General features: G+C 39.3%; 2 protein-coding genes across 3 annotated transcripts; both read left to right on the top strand.

Moving 5' to 3' along the window:
• Positions 1-1,293: 1,293 nt before the first annotated feature.
• On the top strand, positions 1,294-7,366 carry LOC308396867 (interferon-induced protein 44-like). 2 transcript variants are annotated; one of them, XM_080882498.1, is made up of 7 exons: positions 1,294-1,829; positions 4,440-4,488; positions 4,801-4,996; positions 5,080-5,232; positions 5,332-5,503; positions 6,214-6,314; positions 6,423-7,366. In XM_080882498.1, the coding sequence occupies exons 1-7, from the start codon at positions 1,358-1,360 to the stop codon at positions 6,615-6,617; spliced, it is 1,338 nt and encodes a 445-aa protein (XP_080738624.1). In that variant the 5' UTR covers positions 1,294-1,357; the 3' UTR covers positions 6,618-7,366. The 2 variants fall into 2 exon arrangements, with proteins under 2 accessions (XP_080738624.1, XP_080738625.1); XM_080882499.1 differs by lacking the exon at positions 1,294-1,829 and adding an exon at positions 3,816-4,278.
• A 3,317-nt stretch (positions 7,367-10,683) lies between these two features.
• Positions 10,684-16,507, top strand: LOC308396866 (interferon-induced protein 44-like). Its single transcript, XM_080882497.1, has 8 exons — positions 10,684-10,996; positions 12,543-13,047; positions 13,212-13,260; positions 13,532-13,727; positions 13,811-13,963; positions 14,064-14,235; positions 15,472-15,572; positions 15,698-16,507. The coding sequence occupies exons 2-8, from the start codon at positions 12,576-12,578 to the stop codon at positions 15,926-15,928; spliced, it is 1,374 nt and encodes a 457-aa protein (XP_080738623.1). The 5' UTR covers positions 10,684-10,996; positions 12,543-12,575; the 3' UTR covers positions 15,929-16,507.
• The last annotated feature ends 906 nt before the right edge of the window (positions 16,508-17,413 follow it).

Here is a 17,413-nt window from a genome sequence, read left to right as displayed (position 1 = left end):
GTTGGGTTTTTCTCTGTATCTATGAAGCGCCTTGAGGCGACTTTTGTTGTGATTTGGCGCTATATAAATAAAATTGAATTGAATTGAATTGAACGTCCTCGTCTGCGGTCCGTGCCCAGTGCGCGCTCCCGACGCACGGGTAACTAACTGCTTGTGTTTGGCACAACACCTGGAATAACTACCTTGGCACACCTGTCTGTAGTCCTCCGTGTGTTTACAGCAAGGTCCGCGATCCCTGCTCCCTCGTCCGTCTGGAACAGGAGGTAAAAGCAGAAATGTTAAAGAGCTTAAGGAATTTAACTTAAAATTGTGCCTGTAAGATTTTTATTAACTAAAGTTTTCCTTTCGGGATAGTAACTATACTGATGTAGTTGCGTAGAGTAGGAGTAGAGTAGTAGCCACCACTAAAGTCACAAATTCAGTTCTATTTATATAGTGAAATGTATGCATTATTCTAAAAGCAACCACTGCAAATGTGTTAAAGGATTCCTGATGAAGTGAGAGAACAAAACGTGCTCATCCTTATGCCAGGCTGTCTGGAAATGAAACTTATGACATCGTTATGTTAACTCATTTTTTTCTGTTGAGACCAAAGTAGCAACATACATTTAGATTTGGTTCTTTCTAGAAACAAACATCTGAAGGCAATAAAAAAGGAAAATAATGATGTATATTGTTTTTAAATGTAGCTACTTAAGTAGAATTTTACTTGAGGAGTTTTTTTCTGACAACCTTTTAATTTTACTCCCTACATTTTTAAACAAATATCTGGACTCTCTGCTCCTTCCATTTTCAAATAAGGCTCCTTAATTTTGCTTATTATTTTCTGTCACTGAGCCTTCAAACACCAAATAGTCTCTTCGTGTTTTGCTAGGTAAAGGTGCAGCTGCTGTACGTCACAGGGAAAGAATAGAAAGAGACAAACTGAGGTAGACTGTGTTATTTAAAGGTTACATGAAAATCCTCTGCAGGTTAGTGCAAGGTATGCAGGTTAGTTTGCTATATATTTCTATATTTCTGTACTGTGATGGGTTTAAAGTAAACAACAGTGTGTTGGACCGGTGCATCCATCTAATTGATGGAAATCACCCAGGAGAGCTCATGAAACATCTGCTCACATCTGGTTGAATTCAGGTGTGTAAATCCGCAGGGAACAGCAGGTCAGCTGATCACAGCCTGTACACTAAGAATATCTACTGGAGGTCTCAATAGAAATTATTGTAAATTGTAATTCTTTCCCTATGCTGAGCCATTAAAACTGATTTTGGGGTTCATGTAGATTGTGTTTGTCTTTTTGTGATTGATTCCACAGATTCAGTCACTTTCTTTACTACGCTCAAACAACCAAGAGTCCAAAATGAACCCCATGCTAACACAAAGCCAGCAGAGAACAATCTGCGCTCAGCTGAGAAGAGTCAAACTACAGCTGCTGTACAAGGCCAGCATCCACGGCTTCACCGGTGCAGCATTTCACCAAAGATGTGACAACCGCTCTCCCACTGTGTCTGTGGGCTACAACAACTCTGGTTTTGTGTTTGGAGGCTACACCAAACAACCTTTTAGTCAGTCTGGACAGTACGTGAATGATGATCAGGCTTTTCTTTTCACATTTAATGGTGAAAACCTCATCAAATATCCAGTTACTAATCCTACATATGCAGTGAGAATGATAGCTAACTCTGGGCCTTATTTTGGAGGAGATTTGGTTCTTGTCAATGGAAGCCAAGCAGTAACGCACAGCAATCCAGGAAATTATTACAACTTCCCCGCTGCAGAGATGCATGGCAATGATCTCAACCTGACTGAGTGTGAAATCTACCAAGTGGAGGGTAAGTGTAACATAAGGCATCATGTAATCATTTAGCTGTTGCAGATAAGTGTTGATAAATTAGATATATCACAGTACAAATACTACAATATGCCAACACCCAAGCATGATTACTAACAGACCTGCCGAATAATGAAATCTCTTAATTTAAAGATGTCTGAAAAAATGAAGTAAGCTAAAAGATCTCAAAAAGCAAAACATCACAAAACAATAAAGAAACTTGAGAAACAAAGTCAGTGACATCTAAAGTTGGGGACTTGAGTGAACCATATATATATATATATATATATATATATATATACAACTGATATAAAACTAACACAACATTTCATAATAAGAACATGAAACCAACAGTCAAACTGTTAGGGTCCCTGGGTCGTTGACCCAGTGTTTTGTGTTTTTGGTTCTTTGATTTTGTTATTTCATTATATTCTAGCTTTGCTTTATGGGTTTTAGGATTATTCTTAGTTTAGGTTCTCTGGGTGGGGTTTGGTTAGAGTTTTAGTGTTCTGGTTTTCTGTCTGTGTTCCATGTTGCTGTCTCCCCTTTCTGCTGTATCCCCACATCCAGTCAGTGTCTGTGTCTGCCCTGGTCCCACGTCTGTTCCCTTTGTTATAGTGCCTGCCCGTGAGTCTGTGTTATGTTTCCTGTTTTACTTTGAAAGTCCATGTCTGATGTTAATGTGTCTGGTTTTGCTTCCCCTTGTCTCGTTAGGCCTGATTTGCCCCAGCTGTGTTTCCCTCCTGTTACTCATTTCCTGATTGCTCCCTCTGTGTATTTAAGCCCTGTGTTTCTCTGTGTCCGTGTCGCGATCTACCGTTTATTTTGCTGTGTGTTTTGCCCAGCCACTGGTGTTAGTTTATTTTGACTTTTTTCCAGTTATGTTATGTTTGAGTTCAGCATTAAAGCTGTTTTGGTTTAAGTTTCTCTCTGGAGTCTGCATCTTGGGTCCCATTCCTGTCTGCACACAGCCGTCACCTAACACAAACATGGTGGTGGCATTGTGATGGTGTAGGAATGCTTTTGCTGCTTTTACTTCAAGACCGTAAACAGTATAATCCATCAATTATACTGTTTTCATAATTGATGGAACCACAAGTTCAGTAGTGATGGGCAGATGAAGCTTCATGAAGCACTGAAGCTTTTCATCCAATTGGTTCACCCCAGCGCAAAGCTGCTTGAAGCTTCATTTGCTCTAGTAGGACACCTACTGGACGTAAAAATATTGGTTGGCATGAATTTGAAGAGTGTGACATTTTGCACACAGCCTGTAAATGTCAACAACAAAAGATCTATATTGTAGTGATGCAGTATACTGTGTATATTTATACTGGCAGTATGGAAAATGATAATTTGGAAATGCTTAAAATGGAAATGATCATTTACTGTGAGGTGAGGTGTGGTTGGGGTGTGGACAGTGGTTGTGCTTTTGTAACGTTGAGGTATGGACAGCTACAGGCTTTGAGCCTCAGTCCTGCCCACATTTTATTCTGTAAAAACTAAATTTTCACTGCTTTTATGACCTTTTTAGTGGGGAGAACATAGCTAGGATTCAATGATTTAACAAATCTTGTAAATCCTTTGTCCTCCACAATGCTAAATGGCTGGGAGTCCTCAATCACCATGGTAACCAGGTCTTCATCTATTTAAGATTGTTCTCCTGAGGAAAGACAACAAAAACAAAGCACAAATATAAATATCACACACGTAACTTATTACAGTTGTATAATATTGTTATATCATTTAGTAACATTACTGCATGCTATATTATCATTGCATTTGATGGCTCACCTGGTCTTGCTCCACAATCGGTGTTCCCTTATTCTCATGCAAAGCTCTGTAGTGCCTAAGCATGGATGAGGTGTTGTTGTTATTATATCCCAGCTCCCTGGCACATAGCAAACACTTCACCTTGTACAAAAGTAAAGCCGCTTAACATAAATTGTATTGCACCATCAGTATTATGAAAATACATCTTCTGTAGAAATTTAAATACCTTGTTGAGAGGAATAAAATCAAAATGTTCCCACACAGGGGAGAACATCCTCCTCTTCTTAGCTGGCCCCATTCTCTCCTGACTTTCTCTCATAAACCTCCAAACTGTCTCCAAACTCTCACTAACTGCAACTGTCCATCAAACACCCACATTTTGAATGAAGTCTGAGGGGTTTATATCGCTGTCATATCTCGCGGCAAAGTTCGAACCACTTCATGAACCAGTCACGTGGTACAGCCGGGCAGCGAGGCTTCGCACGTCATCATTTTCAGCTCCTCCCATAAATGAAGCAAGCCTCGATACGCGCATCGCGGAAACGCCCCCTCCATTACTCGACACAAGCTTTGAAGCCTCGATACAGAACGTCACATCACTAAAGTTCAGCTCCCTACCAGAAAATCCTGAAAGAGAATGCCAGTCATCAGCTCATGCCATGAAGCTCAAGCATATTTAGGTTAGCAGGGGAAAAAACAGCAAGTCTAAATGTCTAAATGACTCAAAGCAAAATGAAGGCTTGGGATTAGCCCAGTATGTATCTGCAGATCTAGAGAGTTGAATTTAATGTCTTTACTAAATTCAATAACATTAATGTATCATTTCACTTTTTTCTTTAAGAAAGCACTGAACTTGAGAGGCCATGGAGGACTGTAACCTGGGAATCTAAGTAAGTCTGATGGAGCCAACATCCAGTCTGATGCTTTATGCACAACATATTTTAAAGAGTTTGATCGGGGGAAAAGCAATAATCTATTTTTGAACTGAATGCAGTTACATTATCCACACTTTATGACAAACAAGCTATATTTGAATGTCATACTCTACAAAGTATTTAAGGTGGCATTCCTGCAAAATACTATGCAATACTGTTTACCATGTTACCATGTTTTGTTTTGGCTTTACACTAAACATTACTGTTATATTCAAAATTTCTTCACATTCAAAATGTTACCATTATTCATCTCCTTGTTTTGTACAGGAAGAGGACGGAGCTGATTGAGTACATTAAAAGCTACAAACCCACAGTCAGCTCTGTGACCCAGCCTCGGGTTTTGCTCATTGGACCAGTCGGAGCTGGAAAGTCCAGCTTCTTTAACTCTGTCAACTCTGTATTCAGAGGCCACGTCACCAGCCAGGCCATCTCTGGCTCCTCCTCCACCAGCCTCACCACACAGGTCTGTGTCTGCTGTCTGATGATTTCCACTTATTGGGACTGATTTCAGTGGTCTGTCACTCATTCTCATTGTACTGTAAACAGTTTCGCTCCTACTCTGTGAAAGCTGGACGTGAAGGGAAACCTCTGCCAATAATCTTGTGTGATACCATGGGACTGGAGGAGACCAAAGGGGCGGGGCTTGACATAGACGATCTGAGCAGCATCCTCAAAGGTCACCTGCCAGACCGTTATCAGGTGCTACAGTACATCACGGGACACTGAATGTATGAAACACTGATTTGTCAGCAGTCGACTCAAACTGTGTCTCTGTTTCTCCTCAAATGTGTCATTTAGTTCAACCCTTCAGCTCCTCTGCATCCTGAGGCCCACGGCTATCGCACATCTCCTGGACTCAAGGACAAGATCCACTGTGTGGCCTATGTTATTGATGCTTCCAAGGTCTCCGTCATGCCCACAGGGCTGGAGGAGAAGCTGGATGCTATCCGCAGAAAGGTCAACCTAATCGGTCAGTGCCTGAGGTTTTGTCATATCTTTGGGGGATTAGACAGTTTATGTGTAAAACAAATGAAGACAAAAATGCAATAATGTAAAAATCACTGAAAATCAGTTTTTATCTGTGCAAATTAGTATATTATGTGTTGAAATTGGAAATGTTTTCCCTTTTTAACAAAAAAAAAAAAGCTATAGGTGGACCAGTTTAACAGCCATGCATGGACTGTAGACAGGCAGAAATGAGCTTAATGGAAAACAAGCCTTTATTGAGACTGATTGCAAAAGTACAAAGTAATCAAAAAGGAAAATAACACAGGAGGAAGGGTATGTCAGGAGACAGGAAGTAACTAAATGTAAGAGAAGAAGAGTGACTGGCACAATAAGATGGAAAGTACAGAATACAAAGATGCAGATTTCACACACAGACAGGGAGACAAGACTGACTACATACAGGGGACTCTAGGGAGGATGCACAGATGAGACTAAGACAGACTGGACACGAAAGGAAACGAATTTAAACAGAGAACGTGTAACTACAAACATGATTAACTAAACTTGGAAAATTCACAGCACGACAGAACTCTGCACAAGTGAGCCGGAATCATGACAGCAATTTTCAACTTCATTTCATATCTTAAACAACTCAAAGAATTTGGATATTCCAATAACAATCCAATAGAAATCATTATGTCAAAGTGATCTTCCTGCTCATTTTGTTTCCAGGTATTCCTCAGCTGGTCCTCCTCACTAAAGTAGATGAAGCCTGTCCACTGGTGAAAGAGGATGTGAGAAACATTTATAAGAGTGGCTACATTAAAGATGTGGTAAGCATTTTTTACTTTTTTTAAACTGCTTTTTTTAAATTTATTTTTTATTAATAAACATTTTATATGAGGGTAGTAATACTTTTTCCCCTGTGTTCTGTCATACAGATGCAGGAGGTCGGCTCTCGGCTCGGTGTGCCGTTGTCCTGTGTTGTTCCGTTGAAGAACTACAGCGAGGAGCTGGAGTTGGACATGAATTGTGACATCCTGTTGCTCAGCGCCGTCATCCAGATGCTTCGCTTTGTTGATAATTACTTTGATGAGCTCAGTGACCGAATGAGCAACATGCAAACCAAAGACTAGGAGAAGACTGAGGAGATGATGTAATAGTCTGAGCAGCTGATGACATTTCCTTTAAAATGATTCAATCATGTACCTGCAGGTGATCCTACTGAGTACTAGTTCCCTGTGTTAACTGGGTTACTTGAAAGGCAGAAATTAGAAGCTAAACTACAAATTAGAAGCCTTCTTATATTGTGGGTATTGGGAGATATAGTATCTGTACTTTGTGAACATCCAGTTTCTCCCTTCAAAATTTTGGTGAACTGGTTCTTAATTTGAGCTCAGCAACAGAAAATAATGACATTAAAGGTCATCAGTCTCAAGATAATAAATTATTTTGAACATTTTTATTACCTCCTTTTTTCCATGTAGCTGAATATTTCATCACAAGTTAATAGATTTAATAAACTAAATTACTGTTTACTGTGTCAGAACCAGACACGGGGAAGCTGCATTCAGCTTTTATGCTTCATATATCCGGAACAAACTCCCAGAAAGCCTCAGATCAGCTGAAACACTCAGTTTATTTAAATCCAGGTTGAAGACTCACCTGTTCTCAGCTGCATTTGAATAAAACACCAAATCCACACTTTAAACTTAAATTTCAAAACTTACATTTTAACTACTGATTTTATCTACTGTTCTGATTTTATCTACTGTTTTTTTTATCAATTTTAAATCATGCTTTTTATTGTTTTTATTTTTTAATGTCTCTGTAAAGCACTCTGAATCACCTTGTTGTTGAATTGTGCTATATAAATAAACTTGGCTTGCCTTAACAACCCCGACTCCTACATGATGTTTTGGTTTAACATGAAATATTTCAGCACCCTGTGTAATTTTTTGCCTGCAAGGTGCACACATGCACACAAGAGAAACACTCAGTATAGCAGTATTATTTTTGGGGCAAGTTGCATCTGGCTTTTGGAATTGAATTTCTGCATACAAAATAAACAAAATGTAACTTTATTGTACTCAAAATGGTGCAAACACAACAACACACAACAACACTCAAACACAAACATTTGTGGCATCAATAAAAGGTATGTATTTATAGCTTTTTCTCTTTGTAACGTGACCTTGGGTTTTAGAAAGGCGCCCTCAAATAAAATGTATTATTATTATTTCCAGAGTTTAACAATCAACACCTGTGTTAAAATCTGAAATGCCCGTGGAGTTGATTTAAAATCTGCTCTGGCACATTTTTAGGAGTTGCTACTTAAAACAAGGAAAAAACAAACAGGAAAATAGGAAGATGAAAACCTTCAGTAACATGAGCAGAGATCATCAAGAGCCCGAAGGAAGACCACAAGAAGGGAGCAGAGTGTAGGCTCTTAGGGCAAAGCTGACAGTATCAGACAGTTCAGTTAGTCGATAGCAACACACACAGAAAGCACACATAGGATTGGTCACAGTCCAAAGGATGGTTTTCTTATCAGCACCTACACTGTAGCTTATCAGTAAATGATTTACTCAGATGGGCCACGATGATAGGTAATGATTTCCAGGTTTATGGTTAAAACTATGACGTATGCGTTCAGGCTAAATGAAACTAGGGGGCGTCTCCCATTTTGACCTCAGGACTTCCAGGTCATACTCAGAACAGATGTTACTGTATACTGTGCTAAGCTTGTTTCTGTGCTGCCATGATTAGTGCCTCTGTGCAGTCCAGCTTTGTCCAGCCACTGGTAGGATTTCTGGATGTCAGCCACCTCCTCTATCTGCCGGTGGTACATACCGTGCAGGGGCCTCTCCTTCCATGATGGTTCCTCCTCTTGGTCCTCTTCTTTCTTGGGTTTCTGCTGCCTGAGGTATTCAGTAAGCAGGGGGTTGGTTGTGGCCATCTTCCTTATGTACTCACAGATTTTCTTTGTTTTATCCTCTGATGATGGTTCTGACACTCACTAGTCCCCGGTTTCCTTCCGTCCTTCCACTTAGCGTACAGTCTTAGGGTGCTGGACTTGGGGTGAAACCCTCCAGCTCCAGGAGCATCCTGGTCTTGATGTCAGTGGCTTCTATCTCCTCCTTTGGCCAACTTATTAATCCAGCAGGGTACCTGATCACAAGCAGGGTATAGGTGTTTGATATCCTGGATTGCGTTCTTTCCATTCAGCTGACTCCTGAGGACTTGCCTGATCCTCTGCAGGTATTGGGTGATTGCGACTTTCCTAGCGGCCTCTTTATGGTTCCCATTTCTGACCACCTTCTCTTTGTTACCATCCGACTACGTTTCTCTCCAGTCATTCCAATGTTGTTGCTTATATCCTCATATCCTCGTGATGTGGATCAGTAAGTCGATGTCTCATTCACTCTTGGCATATGGCTTGATAACCCCTGCAGACACACACACACACACACACACACACACACACACACACACACACACACACACACACACACACACACACACGTTCTCCTTGTCCTCCTCTGTCTTCAGCCAACAGTAACTCAGCTTCCACCAGCGCCCTGTTGGCCAAAGCACCGCAGTGAGTTGTTGTTAACCTGCTATGGAAATCTCATTTTTAAATATTCTCATGAAAGTTGTCGATTTTGCCCATCGGTGCCCTGCTTAGCTCAACATCTCGAGCAATGGAATTCATTTTCTAAATTGTTTTTCTTCTCTTAAAAAAATGTACAAGATTATCTAAACAAACTGACACTTTAATGTCATTATTATTAATTAATTATTATTTTACAACTATAAGATCCTATAGTAAGTTTTGTACTGTTCTCATCTGAGACGGTATGTTCCATTCCTTTTTCAGAGGGCTGGAGAAATTGTGCACTGGAAAAGGTTAATGGACTTTCATTTTTAGCATTAATTAGTTTAAAACATTGATTGGTAAACGCTGCTGTTGTAGCTATATATTTAGCATGCATAAATTGTGTCCTGTTTGTGAAACTTGCAGCAGTTTTAGTATCTCTAACGTCATACCAATATAATGATTATCATTGCAATAACAGTGTTTGCACACAGGGTGGAGCTGAGCGACCAAGACAGATGAACCAATAGCTACTTCGCATGTTGCCACAGATGCAGGCTGGATCTCTCGTCAGGATTCCTCTGATTCCTCAGCTCCTGCAGAACCACAAAATATGAACTGCATAGAGATATTTGATTTCCATCTTGTGTTCAAAGGATTTACTGAATATCACCATCAAAAGGGGCGTGTCCTTCCTGGGCTGGGAAGACAGGGTCAAGTTTATTTATGTAGCACATTTGCTAAACAATGTAAAATGCAACTAAAATAAGTGAAATGCACAACAATGATGCAATAAAATATAAAAGAGAAAGAATAATGCAATAAGTCAATTAAAAACAACAAAAACAACAACAACTAAGGCTGGTGAAACCAAAATGTTTTGCTGCTCAAAGTCAGACCATACAGAAGTGTTTCTGTTTTAAAAGTTCAGTGTGCAGAAAAAATGTTCTTAATTTTGCTGTTGTTTGAAGCAGGTAATGTATCTTAAGAATTTACTTGTGTATGTTCACGAGAATGCATGAGGCGTAGTATCAAGAGAGCTGTGGTATAAGACTGGATTTGACTGTGTCTGTTATTATATGCGTTTCTCAATTGTAACAACATCCTTGAGGATTTTGTGCCTACAAAATTATCTTTTTTTGGTTTTTAAAAATAAGACTCAAGTCAATATTTGCGTTTCAATGCAATTTAAACAGGAAATGTAATCAGTCTTGTACAACAGCATGCTCTCTTTTATTTCTCAAAAACTTTAATTAATAAAGCTAAAACTCTTAATAAATTTATTTTTTTTATTATAAGAATGATCTTTATCAGTCAAATTGTTATTCATTAAAACTTACTACACTCACCGTTTTGTTAATTAGGTAAAATTACAGTAGATTAAGACAATCACACATATGTGTTTCAAACCTGCCATCATTGAGATGCACAGGTTGTCTTTATAGAGAGCTGAGGTTACACGTGGCATCATCTTGTGTTCTCTCTTCCATCTCCATTATTATCTGAATAATATTAAGGGAAAGGCTGACTTGTAAGTGAGGGAGGAGATAGGTAGGCCTATTGCGAACAGGCTTAACAGGTTAAACCTGTCATTACGTCGGAGTACTGCTGACGTATTGGTGGTAACATTTTGTTGTTGTTTTTCCTGAAATTAATACTCATAGTTTTCTAGATCAGACTAGGACCGAATGTAGGAAAATAAATCATTAACCCCACAGAGAAGTTGAAGTTGTAGTTTCTGCCATTGTTACTTTTAGATATTTTAAACTGAAAGGAGAGGCGCCACAAAGCACAGGCTTTAGCAACACTGCACGTAAGGGGTTCAGGACATCCAGTTTCACTTGCACAGCGCGCAGACGGCTGTCACACGTGTAATCTGCGCAACCACGATCCCCGCTCAGTTTCTAACCACAGCAGGTAAGACTGAAAATATTAAAGAGCTGCATGATTTTCAGAACTTTGTAAAAAAAAAATAATGTATGCGCTGGTTTTTGTTGTTGTGTGGAAGCATTGTGTTAAACTGACTTTAACACAATGCCCAGTAGGTTATTACTCCGACTTTTCATTTGAGCTTGTGGATACACTTTTTAAAAATATAACAAAAATGGTCTGTATTTATATAGCGCTTTACTAGTGCCTAAGGACCCCAAAGCGCTTTACATATCCAGTCATCCACCTATCCATTCACACACTGGTGATGGCAAGCTACATTGTAGCCACAGCCACCCTGGGGCGCACTGACAGAGGCGAGGCTGCCGGACACTGGCGCCACCGGGCCCTCTGACCACCACCAGTAGGCAACGAGTGAAGTGTCTTGCCCAAGCACACAACGACCGAGACTGTCCAAGCCGGGGCTCGAACCGGCAACCTTCACGATTACAATGCGAACGCCCAACTCTTGAGCCACGATCGCCCCAGCCCCAAAAGTACAAAGCGATACCTTAAGAAAGTGCAACGAGTACATCTGTGTTAAACTCATGATATTAGTGGAACGTTTGGCACAGTTTATAAGCTGGGTGTGTCTAATCCTTTTGACAGTTTTTTTTTTTGGCTGTTCCCCAATTCATTGGCTGCATTCTTCGAAAGCGGCACAGCAAACCATCCAGGCCAAAATTCGCCACTTTTCCAACCGTTTTTAATAACGGTGTTTTCGGCTGCGGGGCCCAGTGATAGCTGTGTCGGAATTTTCTTAAAATAATGCAGGGCCCTCCCCATGGTTCTCTCAACTGCTTAATTTAAACTCCAAATACCCAATCAAAGAGGAAGAAATTCATCCCAAACCCACTTTGTTGCAAAGCGACTGTCCAAGTTTGCCTACTTCATCTATTGACACTGGCACCACTGACTAACAATGAGCCGTGAGGTCATTCCCCAACTCTCTGTGAATGTTACTCATGGCCATTTATCAGTGATCATGACAATTTGTTTATTGTTTATTATTTATGATATTTAACTGAACTCACAGCCCATTGTTCACTCAGTAACATCAGCCTGTTTAATCTTCTGATTGTTTTCCATTTTTGGAAAAATTATTTTTCTCACCCAATAATTGATTCACTTTAGCCTTAATTTGAAGTGAAACATACAAAATGATCACATCTTTCTGGTTTATTTTTAGCTATCACTACATGATGTTGCCCAGACAGGTTAAATATATTAATATTTGTCTCTGAGACAATCATAGAGGTGACCTAAAGAAAAAAAGACTATGAATAGGATAGGAATTCCACCACTGGTCATTTTTTAAAAAGTATATTTCTCAGATGCATCACACCTATGAAACATCTCAATTTGCTCCGGTAAAAGTAAATCAAATGAGAGAAAGATTTTCAGTCAATCATACTCTCCACCATGGCTGTAGTTGCTACCAGAGCCGTTGAAAGGAACAGTTACAAAACCCCCAAAAATGTTAGCTCACCACTTTATGATGGTTTTTTATTATTTGTTTGTGTGTTTCAAATAGGCTTCTTGGATTAAAGATAACAAGATTTGAACTATGAACCCCAGACTAACACAAAGCCAGCAGAGAACAATCTGCGCTCAGCTGAGAAGATTCAAACTAAAGCTGCTGTACAAGGCCAGCATCCACGGCTTCACCGGTGCAGCATTTCACCAAAGATGTGACAATCGCTCTCCCACTGTGTCTGTGGGCTACAACAACTCTGGTTTTGTGTTTGGAGGCTACACCAAACAACCTTTTAGTCAGTCTGGACAGTACGTGAATGATGATCAGGCTTTTCTTTTTACATTTAATGGTGAAAACCTCATCAAATATCCAGTTACTAATCCTACATATGCAGTGAGAATGATGGCTAACTCTGGGCCTTATTTTGGAGAAACACTGGTTCTTGTCAATGGAAGCCAAGCAGTAACGCACAGCAATCCAGGAAATTATTACAACTTCCCTGCTGCACAAATGCATGGCAATGATCTCAAAATGACTGAGTGTGAAGTCTACGAAGTGGAGGGTAAGTTGTAAAAAAAAATCATGTTGTTTTTTTTAGATGTTGCAGTTGATAAATTTCTTATATAATAACAGAACTAGTAGTTCACTAAAACTGTACTACATTAATATTTTTGGATTTGGGCACCAATTTAAAATCACAAATAAACTTACTGGTTTCTTTAACAGGAACCACTGAACTTGAAAGGGCATGGAGGACTGTAATCTGGGAATCTGAGTAAGTTTAAGGAAGAAACCATCCTGCTTGATCTATTAACATTCCTCGGTTGTGCACAATATCCTTTCTACATTAAATGTAAAGTATACTATTGAATACTTAGCATGATATGGTATACTAAATATTTTAGATTTTGACAGAATCCATGCAAAATATGGAATATGTGTAACTGCAGCTGCTTCTGTCAAAGAAGTAATATTAGCAAAAATAATTTTACTACTATGACTTCTTCTAAAATGGGAAAAGTTCTTTATTTCCTTGTTTTGTACAGGAAGAGGACGGAGCTGATTGAGAGCATTAAAAGCTACAAACCCACAGTCAGCTCTGTGACACAGCCTCGGGTTTTGCTCATTGGACCAGTTGGAGCTGGAAAGTCCAGCTTCTTTAACTCTGTCAGCTCTGTATTCAGAGGCCACGTCACCAACCAAGCTATAGCAGGCTCCTCCTCCACCAGCCTCACCACACAGGTCTGTGTCTGCTGTCTGATGATTTCCACTTATTGTGACTGATTTCAGTGGTCTGTCACTCATTCTCATTGTACTGTAAACAGTTTCGCACCTACTCTGTGAAAGATGGGCGTGAAGGGAAACCTCTGCCAATAATCTTGTGTGATACCATGGGACTGGAGGAGACCAAAGGGGCGGGGCTTGACATAGACGATCTGAGCAGCATCCTCAAAGGTCACCTGCCAGAACGTTATCAGGTGCTACATTATATCAGCGGGACACTGAATGTATGAAACACTGATTTGTCAGCAGTCGACTCAAACTGTGTCTCTGTTTCTCCTCAACTGTGTCATTTAGTTCAACCCTTCAGCTCCTCTGCATCCTGAGGCCCACAGCTATCGCACATCTCCTGGACTCAAGGACAAGATCCACTGTGTGGCCTATGTTATTGATGCTTCCAAGGTCTCCATCATGCCCACAGGGCTGGAGGAGAAGCTGGATGCTATCCGCAGAAAGGTCAACTTAATGGGTCAGTAGAGTTGAGTCAACAAGGTTCCTGATAGCGTTATTGCGGCTTCCCACTTCCCACTGTGACAAAGAGAAAGACACATCCACACTCACACTCTCTCTTACACAAACTCACAGACACACACACACACACACACAATGTTGATTTATTCACCTGTGTATTTTTGAAGTTTTGTGTTCCAGGTGCAGCATGTTTGTTTTCTTACAGGCGCGGCACTTGGCGATACATCGTGCATCCTTTTATCACACACCCCCCTCCCTTTTTTCCCTGTCTGTCCTGCTTTAGACATTGTCACACTGTATACGACATATTATGTAATAACTGAAATAACACAAATAGATATGAATAAATAAACAGATAAAATAAACGCCTGAACAAGAGGAGCATTTAGATAATTTAGAGATCTGATCTTGAAAAAGCAAAATGTGAAGCACAACACTGCATTCAGATCATTATTATGATTGCAAAAGCTGCCAGATAGGTCAGGATTTAAAGGAGAGAAAAAGCCAATGCTCCCCAAACAATACCTACCTAATTATCAGCCTGTTAAGATGAATGAATGCAAATCATTCAAAACCTGTATTTATCAATGCAAAGAAACATCTCAAATGTTGAAATTTGTCAAATTCTTTTTTTATTCAATAAACAAAAAATATAAAATTGCTAGCAGGCTAGTTTAGCAGCTGGACTTAAACCGTGTTTTTTGTGATTCATGCTGATGTGATTTGAAGGAAGCAGGTCCTCAAATCTCATCTGAATGTTACCATGTGTTTATCCAAAACCTACATAAACACCTGTGAAGATGCCCGTTCCATAACATCACACAATATCATGATCTCTGTATGACATAGATCATGATGTCAATGATTTCAGTAAAACTGGTCACACTACAGAACAATTTCCTCTTCAACACTATTCATCTTAATTTCATCATGATGCAATTCATTATAAAGCCAGGGACAGAGGTAGCAGCAATATTTTGGAACATGATCAGTTACAATAACTGGACAAAGAATATGTGGAAATTATTTAATGGAAAAACTTTTAAAGATCTTCATAAAGACTAGAGAACTATTGCTCAGAACCACTTAAAAAAGATAAATATGAAAAAATAGTGAGTGACTCAAGACTCTTGCACAGTGCTGTGATTATTCCAGATACATGATCTTCAGATACTGAAACCTCATTATAAAAACCTAAGGTATTTTACCAGTCATCTTTCTGGTTTGTTTCCAGGTATTCCTCAGCTGGTCCTCCTCACTAAAGTAGATGAAGCCTGCCCACTGGTGAAAGAGGATGTGAGAAATGTTTATAAGAGTGGCTACATTAAGGACGTTGTACGTGCTTTTTATTTTTTTTACTGCTATTGTGGTTAATAATAATAATAATAATAATAATAATAATAATAATAATAATAATAATAATAATAATAGTAGTAGTTTTCCTGTGTTGTGTCATACAGGTTCAGGAGGTCGGCTCTCGGCTCGGTGTGCCGTTGTCCCGTGTTGTTCCGGTGAAGAACTACAGCGAGGAGTTGGAGTTGGATATGAATTGTGACATCCTGTTGCTCAGCGCTGTCATTCAGATGTTTCGCTTTGTTGATGATTACTTTGATGAGCTCAGTGACCGAATGAGCAGCATGCAAACCACAGAGCGGAATGAAGTTAAGAAGCAGCTGTACCAACCCGAGTAGCTGATGAATTATGCCTGAAAATGGTTCGTTTACAGCAAAAAAAAAAAAAAAAAAAACTTCGTTTATTCATCATCAGTGCAAACAGTTGAAGTTTCTAATGGCCCTGGGATTTGGTGTTGTTTCTGATTTATTGATTCTTCTTCATTATTGTGACTTTTGAGTTCCTTGTTATCATACTGGATTGTGAGTTTTGAGTGACATCACCACGTTTACAGTTTTATTCTGATCATCTTTGAGTTTTGCTTGCTCTCTGTATGACTGCCTTGATTACCTTTTTGTGTGTCTCATAATGAATGTGTCTTATTACCCTCCTGTCTTGGTCCACGCTCAGTCATTCAGTAAATCCAGGAAAGTTGATTCTGTTTCTGTTTGGATTGCTGCTTTATACCTTTTTGAATTTAGTCTATTTTGGAGTTTTGAATCAGCCACAACAAAGGCTCGGCTCTTTCTGAACATTCTGCCTCCATTGTCCTGTATTTGGGTCCTCATTTGCATAATCATAACAAAGCTTTAGTATTCTGTCATTTCAGACACTTTACCCTCACATCAAACTCTGTAGTAATGATACACTAATGAGTAATGGGTTTTTCCTTCAATTAATCATTTTTCAGTTGTTATCATGCCTACTATATTTATATTAGACTGGATGCCTTCATGTAAATGTGACAATTAAATGATTGGTAAAAGTAGAATTTTAAAAAGAAAACATAAAAAAATTCAGGATGTTGGCTTTATAAAATAATTACAGTTATGCATTTTGATAATTATACGTCTTTCATAAATTTGCAGCTCTACACCAACACAGTGGATTTTCAAGCAATTAAGATGTGATTGGAGTGCAGACTTTCAGCTTTATTTAAGCATTTTTACACAAACTATTACATTAACAGCTTATGAATTAGAGCCGTTTTTATACACACAAAAATTCCCATTTTCAGAGGCACAAAATTAATTGGACTAGTCAGGATTATTTTAAACATGGGGATTGTTTTTAACACTTGGATGAAATCAGTCAATGACTGTCTGAAGACTAGAATCTTTTTATTTTTATTACCAAATGCTCATTCCTCTTTTGAGATATTCTACCAGCCCTTTACTGCTTGTCTGGGGGTCTCTCTCTGTATTCAGTTTTATATTTAATAACTGAAATGCTGACACTGTAAGAAAATTATACAGTGTCAGAGGAGAGGATTAATGTTAATATTACATAGATAAAATGACTATTTTGCTGCAATGGCAACATGTGAAGCAGGCAGTTATTATTATTATTATTTTCTTCACTCATTCAGACAGATGGCCAAATTCCCTCACTTGGTTCTTCCATCAGTTTTGCAGTCCTGGAAGTCAGTAAGCTCCACTCTGCCACCTGCTGGAAAAGGAATATTGCATTTTTTTTTCTACTTGCTTCAGCTGTGTTGCTTAGCTCTAGTGTGCATCCTACTATGGAAAGAGGGGGACTGGGATAATCATCTAGGCAATACCATT

The sequence above is a fragment of the Rhamphochromis sp. 'chilingali' genome, assembly GCF_963969265.1.
Source record: "Rhamphochromis sp. 'chilingali' genome assembly, chromosome: 5".
In the NCBI taxonomy this organism is placed as follows: Eukaryota; Metazoa; Chordata; class Actinopteri; order Cichliformes; family Cichlidae; genus Rhamphochromis; species Rhamphochromis sp. 'chilingali'.
The sequence above is the reverse complement of the archived record's forward strand: the minus strand, read 5'-3'. Positions and strand labels throughout refer to the sequence as shown.

What these genes read in the sequence shown, in the direction of transcription:
- LOC308396867 (XM_080882498.1), top strand. Translation starts at nt 1,358, where the DNA reads ATGAACCCCATGCTAACACAAAGCCAGCAGAGAACAATCTGCGCTCAG. An exon ending in CCACCAGCCTCACCACACAG is followed by an intron (nt 4,997 to 5,079) that starts GTCTGTGTCTGC and finishes TACTGTAAACAG; the next exon opens with TTTCGCTCCTACTCTGTGAA. An exon ending in CAGAAAGGTCAACCTAATCG is followed by an intron (nt 5,504 to 6,213) that starts GTCAGTGCCTGA and finishes TTTTGTTTCCAG; the next exon opens with GTATTCCTCAGCTGGTCCTC.
- LOC308396866 (XM_080882497.1), top strand. Translation starts at nt 12,576, where the DNA reads ATGAACCCCAGACTAACACAAAGCCAGCAGAGAACAATCTGCGCTCAG. An exon ending in ACTGTAATCTGGGAATCTGA is followed by an intron (nt 13,261 to 13,531) that starts GTAAGTTTAAGG and finishes TGTTTTGTACAG; the next exon opens with GAAGAGGACGGAGCTGATTG. An exon ending in CCACCAGCCTCACCACACAG is followed by an intron (nt 13,728 to 13,810) that starts GTCTGTGTCTGC and finishes TACTGTAAACAG; the next exon opens with TTTCGCACCTACTCTGTGAA.